Here is an 11,269-nt window from a genome sequence, read left to right on the forward strand (position 1 = left end):
TTACCATGACTCAAGTCAGACGTCTGGATTGCCTACATGGTCGTTGGTTCTTTCCTGGACCTTCCAGATTTCTCTATTCACCTTTCGTAAACGCTGTTTTCCGAAAACGACTGTTTTCACGACATAAAGGTGTCTAAAGATTAGCAAACATGAGCTTGGTTTTACCCGAGTAGTCTATACGACAGCATAGCAACGGGAGCCCGAGTCTGTCCGCTCCCTCTCTGCGCCTCACTGACCGCTATTTCCAAACTTTGCAAGAACTGAGAGAGAGAGAGAGAGAGAGAGAGAGAGAGAATTTTCCCTGTCGCCTAATGTCAGTTGTGCACCCCTCCCTTCGCTTTCTTAACAAGAGCGCTACAGTCTAACTCCCAACCGCCGCTGCACTCAAAGTTTCCATTTTTTCCTCAAGTGTAAAATAAATGAATAAACAATAAGAACTTTGACATTTATCCAATATAATGACATGTGTTTGCTGTTACACAACTTTCAGCACAGTTACTGTTTTTAACAAATACTTTTGAGTGCATTCAGACCTGTTTACAATTGGTTAACCAATTTAGCTTTCGACATATAATATCCTAGACCTACGTGTATCTTATACTGCGCAACTGAATTCAGACCATGTGGAAATGTAGATTCCCTAAGTACGATTAGATTTTGTACGTGTGGCTTTGTGTATGTATATGTATATACCTTCTTAAGTACGCTATGAAAATGTTTTAATGAGCCGTCATTAACTCAGTATAGCAGATGTGAAATTGGATTAAAAGGATGATAGTTCAAAATTAAATATAATGTAGAGAAACGGAGATTTGCTGATAGGCTTCACTTTCTGAAGTTGCTCTAATGCTCTCTAGTGACGCTCTTGCGTGAAAGGTGTTAGAGTCTCGTTTTATTGAAGTCCACCTTGAAATAGATTAGGTTTATTTTATTTGTCCACTCTATAAAAACATTGTTTCTTGGAAGTATTTTTGTCAGACATTACAAGTTGGAGCAAGCAATAAACACAACAAAACAATCTGGAAGAACTCAGAAATGGGACATAACATGATACAGTAAATAGAGTTTACGCTTCATATTATATTAAAGCGTGCTGGGGTCATGGACGAGCGAAACTTCCCAGCATGCATCGGGTAATAGACTTGTTATTCAGCGTTATTGTTTTTTTATTTTTTATTTTCTGTCTACTAGAAGTGTATGTGTATTGTTCATATTTTGGTATGCATGTTGTATCGGTTAATTCTTCTGTTAGTTTTATGTAAATTGACCACTGTTTTTTTGACCGTCAGTGTGAACGAAGTGATGCCATTTCACGATTTGATGAAATATGTTCATAAGCTGTAGCTGAAATTCATCGAAACAGACAGAATAAAGAAGTTCACGCATCCGAATATTCGTGGTTTGTTAGAATGGTGAAGATATGTTCAAATTGAATTATCAATGAATGCTTTGATAACGATAGGGTTAGCATGACCTGAAGCCTGTGGACAGTTGAGGGGAACGGCCAATCAATTGGTTTGACAGGTAGCTTATATTCATTTGTCTCTCGGAAGACACAGAGTATGTATCAGAAGTTACGATCAATCTTTTGTTTAGGCACAGCCCACAGACTGTGTGTGTTGGGGGGGTTGTTTACTTTGTCAGCAACTTGAAGGTGTCTTAAATTACAGAGATAACCATCAACGGTAGGCTACAGGCATCACTGATCAAAGCATGCCAAACTGTGTGATTTGGTGATACAGTGTAGGTGATGACGTGCTGTAAAAGCTTTTTCCGTGTGGAAGAAGAGAACGAAATAGTTCATAGCATAGGATACTATTGGGAACAACAGGCGTGTTTATTAGACCTTCAAAGAAACGTATATCATAAAAATGAATTACAAGATGACATCAGAACTAGTTTTGAAAAAAGTATTAAAACAGCTAAATGTAGCACTGACATCAAGCGTTTAAAATCGGTACTGCAGTCCAATTTCAAAATACTAGAGAACGTTATCTCCCCCCTCCTCTCCAGACAGAAAGCTCACGATAATATATTGCCCAATTTAATAGATAACATATAAATCATTTTACATCTATTTCGGAGTAGTAGCTTACTCTTCTTCCTTGTTGCAGCCTGATGCAAATCTTAATTATGTTGTAGTGCCCTCATCAGTGTCAAGGGCAACCAGTGAGGGCTGTCAGGTTGCGCTGATACGAGAGACAGAGGGCAGAGAGGATGAGCTAGAGGAAGAGTGGAAGAGAGAAGAGAAGGCGGAGGAGAAGAGAGTGCAGGTCTTAGTGGTACAAGAGCCCGAGGATCTAAAGGAAGAGCAACAAAGACAACATTTAATAAACTCTTCTAAAACAGGTATATGGTTTCTATTCCATAAGATAGACAACTTGCTAGTAGATAGCGATTGGCAGGAGTAACGTTACTGTATTTGGACACCAGCATTTGTTCAATGTATAGTGTAATCGTATTCGTAGAGTTATGCTTTTTTGGCCGGGTAGGATCAAACATTATCTCTGTTTTGCTTCCTTCCATGGGGGTTTGCATGCCAACTTGATTCTTATCTGGAAAGCCTTGGTGTTGAACTTGATTCTTATCGGGCAACCCTTGGTGTTGAAATGGACAGTGGGCAGGATAACAAAGGCCAATATACAAACAAACACTCCGCTCTGGAACGGAAACATTAAAAGGCCAGTGTACTGGCTGTAACATAGTTGTCGGAGAGGCCAGTATATCACTTTAGCACGTTTCCCTAATCTCTGATGACATATCATGGCCATTTTATGATTTAGTACAATACAGTTACATTACATATCGGTCCTTTAAATGTCTGAATAATGTTGTTTTAAGATAGCCTCCCTTGTGAGTCCTCTTGAAAGAGATGGAATCCCCTTAAGTAGCTGTGGTTATAGTCATCATCAAAGACCACAGCGCTGGTGTGGAGTGTCACACAGTGTCACAGAGCCGTCGCCCAGCTCCAGCCACATTGTGGCCCAGTTATCAGTGCTGTCTGAAGTGTGATCACAGGCTGTTAGCAAAAAAAAAACGATTATTCCTGAAGAGGCTCAGACAAGCATTCTTTCCAGTATTGAACTGTGTGAATAAAACAGAACGTGCTAAATGGAAGTGGAAGCTAGCAGCCCCTCCTGACTGGTACTATAAATACACCTGAGTGAAGATGCAGCTGTGAAGACATGAATCCAAATGGCCGATGCTGTTTGGGATACTGTCCAGCACAACGGATTTGCTAAATAATGTTGTCTTCACCTGTTGAAGGGTTGTATGCATTAGCCCGATTTGTTTAGACCTGTGCGTTGTTTGAGGGACCCACATATCCTCTTTTCTCCAGCACTGCTGCCAAAGCTACCTATTTTGGTATCTGGTGGGTGTGTATGCAAGTCACGTGGGTATTGGCATAGGAATTCATGAATGAATATATGCACCTGGGCACCTGTGGTAGTATGGCGAGGGGGTGAGTAGGGAGAGCACAGTTTTTGTTGAACGCTCAATATGCTGACTATTGGAACTTTGATATGTATTTTATGGACTAACTAAACGCTTACTGGATGCATTTTATGTATATTTATTATCACCACTTTGCACAGAAGTACTTGCACTTTCTATCTGCCTATAAATAAACGGAAGAAATCGTAAACCTTCGGAGCGGACATTGGAATTGTTTGGAAGCGCGTCACCTAAGTGAATCTCCCTTGCTTAGCCTCTCAGCGACATTCAGTTGTCGCCGCAACACATCATTATGAATACTGTATTCCTTTTCTACTAATAGATGCCACTAACAACTACGCACTGGACCTTTAAGAGTATTGTAATGGCACTAATACCATTCAGGTGTGTCTGGAGCATCCTTTGGCCCCACAGGGACAGGACTGAGAACCCTTGTAGTTGTCCAGTTGTTTTTTTCCCCCTTGTGGTACCTCAATGGAATTACCTGCCTAACCCTATTCTGATCAGGGGACACCTTAGCTTATTTTACATAAGACCTTTGAAGACCCCTCCCTCATCCTACATCATCATATAAACATCAGTTGTGTAACTCTAATAATTAATTATTAGCTAATTAATTATTAGCTTCTTTGATCAACTAAAAGTCCAATTTGTAACTGTCAGCACATACCCAGTTTAGTATCTGTATAACACGTATCAAAGTTCACCATAAAATATATCAAGTCTTGTGCTCTCTCAACATGTTCATGAGCCTACTGTTACACTGCCCTCTAGTGGTGATAAAAGGCTCCTGTGTCAAAGATGTATAAGAATTTAAGAAAATGGAAATGATCTTTGAAATGTCTTGACATTGATTCATTTGTACTCATTTGTTGTATTATTATATTATGTTTTGAAGTTTGTTTGGTTAAAGACTTTTGTCACTGTCTGAATCATATGTATATTCATACATTTGTCTCAACATAAGTGGTAGATCTGCCCAGTGATTAGCATCTGCTCCAAAATGGGTTTTTCCATGGCAACACCCTTCCGCTAGCCTGGTACCAGCCGAACCTAGCCCCGCCCACAACATTTGAGGTCGGGAAGTTCGGTCTGACATTGCTCCATTGGGGAGGAATTATGCCCGACCAGAAGCTGTTCAGACCAATCAAATTGTCGATGATGGACAGATGATCAACAGTAACGTAATCAACCACGTCACCAAAGAGCGCTTGGGTTGAATTCGTTTTCAACAAACATGGCTGCCGCTGGAGAGCTGAGATGTGTAGATTTCGAGTGTGTTTTAGAAGACATCGACAGCGCATTCATTTTGAAAGAGGAACAGAGAAACGAGATGAAGGCATTTGTCGATCGTAAAGATGTTTTTGCTGTCCTTCCTACGGGATCCGGTAAAAGTTTAATTTATCAGCTGGCCCAGATGGTCTACGTTATGGTCATACTACGTTGCTTTGATTGGTTGTATGTATATCAAATTGAGCAAAGAGGCCTTTTTTTCCTGGTTCGGTTAAAAACACGCCCCATAATCACAGCCCAATGGAGCAGTATCAGACTCATAATCTGACTAGAATTATGAGTATGACAACGTCAGGCTACCCTTCTGCCAAAGTTTCATGGAAATCGGGCAGGTCATTTTTTTGTGATCCTGCTTACAGACAGACAAACAAACTGCACCGAAAACATAACCTCCTTGGCTGGGGTAATAAACCTTTCCTCTTATCCAGTAGAAATACATTTGAAAGTTCTTACTTCATTACATTACTCACATAACATTCTTACAATACCATGTAACCTAACTGCATGTCGGTGTCATTAGCCTGGCACAGGGGCAGTGTTACCTGTGCCAGTTACTGTCATGTTCTCTCAGTGTTACAGTGCCCTCCGCAATTATTGGCACCCTTAGTGAATATGAGCAAAACAGGCTATAAAAAAATATGTCTTTGCTGTTTATCCTCTTGGTCTTTCACTCAGAATATTCACAAAAATCTTACCTTTTCATTGAAGTAAAATTATTGAAAGAAAAAAAAACTGTTGACATTAAATAAATATTTTTCCCCAAAACATGTGTGCCACAATTATTGGCACCCCTAGACAAATCTTATAATTAAAATCTAACTGAAGTATATTTACAGTAATTTTTTACATTTTTAAGTTCACCTGTTTGATAAGGAAGTCTTAAGAGGTCAACCATGACTTCCTGTTCCACTGGCGTACAAATATGAGGTGACACAGGCCAAATTCCATTAGTCATTCATCACTATGGGAAAGACCCAAGAACACAGTGACGATGTGCGACAGAAAGTTGTGGAGCTGCACAAATCAAGAAATGGACACAAGAAAATCTCTAAAGAGTTGAAAATACCCATTTCCACTATCATGGAAATAATTAAGAAGTTTAAAGCGACAGGAGATGTTAAGAATCAGACTGGAAGCGGACGTATGTGTACATTGACCCCACGCACCGTGAGGAGGATGGTTCGACTGGAAAAAGAATCTCCAAGGATCACAGCTGGAGAATTGTAGTCTTGTAGTCTTGTAGAATTGTAGTCTTGAGTTGAGTCTTGGGGTCAGAAAGTCTCCAAAACTACCATCAGACGCCACCTACATCACCACAAGTTGTTTTGGAGGGTTGCCAGAAAAAAGCCTCTGCTGTCAATCAACTACAAACTAAAGCGCCTACAGTTTGCCAAATGTAAGTCAGACTTTCAATGGGGCCGAGTTATATGGTCAGATGAGACCAAAATAAAGCTTTTTGGCAACAAACATCAAAGGTGGTTTTGGCGTAGACAGAAACATAGCCATACAGAAAAGACCCCCATACCCAATGTGAAGTATGGTGGCGGATCTTTGATGTTGTGGGGCTGTTTTTCTTCCAAAGGCCCTGGACATCTTGTTAGGGTACATGGTATCATGGACTCCATCAAATACCAGCAGATATTAAATGAAAACCTAACAGCCCCCTCCAGTAAGCTTAAAATGGGCTGTGGTTGGACCTTCCAGCAGGTCAATGATCCGAAGCACACCTCAAAACCAACACAAAAATGGTTCACCGACCGCAGAATAAAGGTTTTGCCATGGCCATCACAGTCCCCCGACCTAAACCCCATAGAAAATCTGTGGGATGAGCTGAAGCCGAGTCTACAAACGTTGACCTCAGAATCTGAAGGATCTGGAGAGATACTGCATGTAGGAATGGTCTCAGATCCTGTGCCATGTGTTCACCAACCTCATCACGCATTATAGGAGAAGACTCCGAGCTGTTATCCTGGCAAAGGGAGGCTGCACAAAACATTAAATTAAGGGGTGCCAATAATTGTGGCACACATGTTTTGGGGAAAAATATTTATTTAATGTCAACAGTTTTTTTTTCTTTCAATAGTTTTACTTCAATGAAAAGGTAAGATTTTTGTGAATATTTTGAGTGAAAGACCAAGAGGATAAACAGCAAAGACATATTTTTTTATAGCCTGTTTTGCTCATATTCACTAGGGGTGCCAATAATTGCGGAGGGCACTGTACCTGTGCCTGTGCCTGTGCCTGTGCCTGTGCCAACACCTCTACTGTCATGTTCTCTCAGTGTTACCTGTGCCTGTGCCTGTGCCACCACCTCTACTGTCATGTTCTCTCAGTGTTACCTGTGCCACCACCTCTACTGTCATGTTCTCTCAGTGTTACCTGTGCCTGTGCCTGTGCCACCTCTACTGTCATGTTCTCTCAGTGTTGCCTGTGCCTGTGCCACCACCTCTACTGTCATGTTCTCTCAGTGTTACCTGTGCCTGTGCCTGTGCCACCTCTACTGTCATGTTCTCTCAGTGTTGCCTGTGCCTGTGCCACCACCTCTACTGTCATGTTCTCTCAGTGTTGCCTGTGCCTGTGCCTGTGCCACCACCTCTACTGTCATGTTCTCTCAGTGTTACCTGTGCCTGTGCCACCACCTCTACTGTCATGTTCTCTCAGTGTTACCTGTGCCTGTGCCACCACCTCTACTGTCATGTTCTCTCAGTGTTACCTGTGCCTGTGCCTGTGCCTGTGCCACCACCTCTACTGTCATGTTCTCTCAGTGTTGCCTGTGCCTGTGCCTGTGCCACCTCTACTGTCATGTTCTCTCAGTGTTACCTGTGCCTGTGCCTGTGCCACCACCTCTACTGTCATGTTCTCTCAGTGTTACCTGTGCCTGTGCCTGTGCCACCACCACTACTGTCATGTTCTCTCAGTGTTACCTGTGCCACCACCTCTACTGTCATGTTCTCTCAGTGTTGCCTGTGCCTGTGCCACCACCACCTCTACTGTCATGTTCTCTCAGTGTTACCTGTGCCTGTGCCTGTGCCACCACATCTACTGTCATGTTCTATCAGTGTTGCCTGTGCCACCACCTCTACTGTCATGTTCTCTCAGTGTTACCTGTGCCTGTGCCACCACCTCTACTGTCATGTTCTCTCAGTGTTAACTGTGCCTGTGCCACCACCACCTCTACTGTCATGTTCTCTCGCTGCTGTTTTCATGCTGCCTAACTGTCCTTTTTTAGGGCCTGTGTTGCTGATATGGAGAACAATTAAACCGTCAACATTTTCTTCAACCAGTTTTTATTTTCAGTATGGAAAATGTTATCTCCTCCTTGTTGTGTTCCTGGCGAGGGTAAATAATAACTAATTGATGAAGGGTCACTATACTGAAGACACAGTGATAGTTTACATATGAATAGTGTTTTATATATCTTTACAATGCAGTTAATGACCCAGAAATACCTTCAGTGTCTCACTATGCCCAACAAAAAACAGCCTACAGCCGAATCACAGCCCTGAGGATATCCTTAAGTAACCCCACTCTCACGCTTGTCTTATTGCTTTTTTTAAGGTAATAGAGAAGTTGTCAAATGCCTTGTGCTATTGGTTTGGGACTTTCCACAGCGGCCAATCCTCTCACGCTCACATGGTAGGTTGGTGAGCACTGTCTTGTATTTTAGAGTTCTGTACAGTACATGGTCCTATTTATCTATAAGCCCCTGTCTTGTATTTTAGAGTTCTGTACAGTACATGGTCCTGTGCGTCCATAAGCCCCTGTCTTGTATTTTAACAGAAGGGGAGAATGCTACTGTCATATCTTAGAATTTAGTACTCTGGTAAATATTTAATATGAATGCATAGATTCAGGAACACTGAATTGACATTTGCGGTATATACAACTCAACACATTGGGTTACTTGTACACTTGTACACGCAATAAATCCCAGAAGAAGTGATCAGGTCCTCAACATAACTCATCAACACACAGAGAACATAACTGCGTTGCCTTTATTTAATCAGATCCTGAATGGTAGTGATTCACATTCAGTATTTTGCAATGTTTGTCAATTACTCTCAAATATTAACTTGTTGAAGGTATATAGTTTGTACATATCACAACTGGGTGACCAGAAATCCAGTGAACACAGTATCATGGTATGATCCATCCCAAACCCAACTGTCAACATGAAGAATGACATAGACATGATCATCCACCTCCAGTTGCAATGCAACACCATTGGATCCGTTTACTGGTTCTGGTTTGTCCTCCATTTCATGATGTGAAGTACTGGCAATGAGCTGATCATTCTTGTGTAAGGACAAAGCTGCCCTGTACAGTTGGCTAGCATGGTAGCAAAAGTCTGATTGGGGCAACAAATATTCCTAAAACAGACAAAAGACACACATAGAAAACAAAATAAATATATGCAGGACAAATCCAATCACAAATAAGTAGCCTTTATGCAACCATATAAATGAATCCTTCCATATAAATTCAGTAATGTTTACCTGAGTAAAATTAATCTACACATGTTCAACATGCACTTTTGCATATGTTTGCATATACCTGTGGATGGATTATAGGCGTTGCCTATGTTGGTGAGCACATTCTTGTATTTAAGAGTTGTGTGTACATTATATGGTCCTGTGTGTCCGTAACCCCCAACAGAAGCGGAGAATGCTACCTTGCCTGGAAACACACACACACACACACACACACACACACAGGTGGATATATAAAGAGAGAGAGAGAGAGCTCTTTGGGAAATAGGTGGCATACGTGTAATACAGTAGGTTTGTATTTTATTATGTAGTTTATTATTTATTGCCCATCAACTCACCTGCATTTGCCCTCTTTAACTGCTCAATCTCACTCCTGCTGGTCTGCAGCTCACTCTCCATGGCCACTGCTTTTGTCTCGCTGGCCTCCAGCCTTGTCTCCATGGCCCTCATCCTCCCCTGCATGGCCCCCAGCGCCCTAAGCAGGAGCTCACAGGTGCTGAGCTGACAGACCTCTGGTGCACTCTGGTTGCTGTAGTTCTGAATCTCGTTACTGTTCTCTGTGCCGTGTCCATCTTCAGAGGGGACGTCTGGATCCAGCACTGCTGTTGCAGCAGGCCCACACACCCAGGAGACAAGCAGAGACACCAGAATGAGAGTTCCCTTCATTTTGTGCGGACACAATCTCTTTCAATAACATCCGTCCTAACCATCGACTTACATACCCTACTTTTAGCAGACTTGAGTTAATCATTAATCATTATTTTATGGAAGCCTAACCATAAGCTTTTATAGAGGTTCAGTTGTGGAGATATAATCAGCAGATGATAGAAAATGGTCAAGTAAATGTATAACTAATACAGTTCAGTTCCATGTTCTGTTTACAGTTTTCTGTTGCTTATGAGTAAGATTTTAGGCTGATCTATTGGTCCCTTGTGTTGTGTTTCACTAGTGTCATGATCTCAGTGTTGAGTTGTGTTGTTGTGTTCCACTAGTGTCATGATCTCAGTGTTGAGTTGTGTTGTTGAATTTCACTATTGTCATGATCTCAGTGTTGAGTTGTGTTGTTGTGTTTTGTTGATTTTGCTTCAGAATGAACATGGAATGAACACTTTGCAGGTACTAAATCAGGGATCCACTTTACATCTGAGAGGAGCATTTCCGGGGCTAGAGTTTAGAGGATTATAAGGGATGTGACAGGGACCTATCATCCCACCTAAGGTTGCAAAGTGACACCATTAGATCCATTTGATGTTCCACTATGAACTTTATGATGAGAGGTAGAAGTTGAGGAGGAGGAGAAGACCTGAGGAGAATGAAACAGATTCACACAACACACAGGGAGGGAAGCAGCTGGTTTGGGTTTTATTCTGTTGTAACGGTGAAGCTGGGTGGAGATAGTTCACCACACAGGAGAACATGTTCAGAAGTACATCAGCACATCACCCTCTAACCCATAGAGGTCAAACGTCATGAAACACATCTCCTCTCATTTCTGCACTCAGATTCCACAGGGTGAACAAACACGTGCACAGCAGGGTACGATGTCTGATAAGATACTTAGCAATACACTGAAATACCGACAAGGAAGTACTTCATTTTATAACTCTAACAAAACCGGCTATGAGAACTGAGATTTTCCAGTAAAAACAAGTATAATATATCATAACTGCAGCTAAATATTAACCCACTAAAACCATAACTCATAAAACACTTCTTTATCTAGCTGTATCCCTGACTGTCTAGGTTAATGATTCAATTAAACTCAAAGAGGTTAAATGTCAAACTCTGAACTTATACAAACAAACCCCTGACATTCATGTTTCTACATATGATCATGGTAACAGTTCTGATCAGTTGTTATCCGACTGGTGCGTAGCTGCACTGACAACTGTTAACATTGGTCTTCAGTTGACCGGAGCAAACCCAGTACATGAGGAAGTTACCTGAGATAGATTACCCTCTACAGTCAGGGTGACCAGATTCCTATCTGTGTAAAACGTGACAGAAAAATGCCGTGTATCGAAAAATAC

General features: G+C 41.6%; 1 protein-coding gene across 1 annotated transcript in view; it reads right to left on the bottom strand.

Annotated features, from left to right (window-relative positions):
- The window catches only part of arhgef40 (Rho guanine nucleotide exchange factor (GEF) 40), a 41,835-nt gene extending 41,570 nt beyond the window's left edge, over nucleotides 1–265 (bottom strand). The window contains exon 1 of the mRNA XM_031584710.2: nucleotides 5–265. Coding sequence (XP_031440570.1) covers nucleotides 5–7 — 3 coding nt within the window. The 5' untranslated portion in view covers nucleotides 8–265. The remainder of the gene's footprint in view (nucleotides 1–4) is intronic.
- Between the last annotated feature and the right edge of the window lie 11,004 nt (nucleotides 266–11,269).

The sequence above is a fragment of the Clupea harengus genome, chromosome 18, assembly GCF_900700415.2.
Source record: "Clupea harengus chromosome 18, Ch_v2.0.2, whole genome shotgun sequence".
Classification (NCBI taxonomy): domain Eukaryota; kingdom Metazoa; phylum Chordata; class Actinopteri; order Clupeiformes; family Clupeidae; genus Clupea; species Clupea harengus.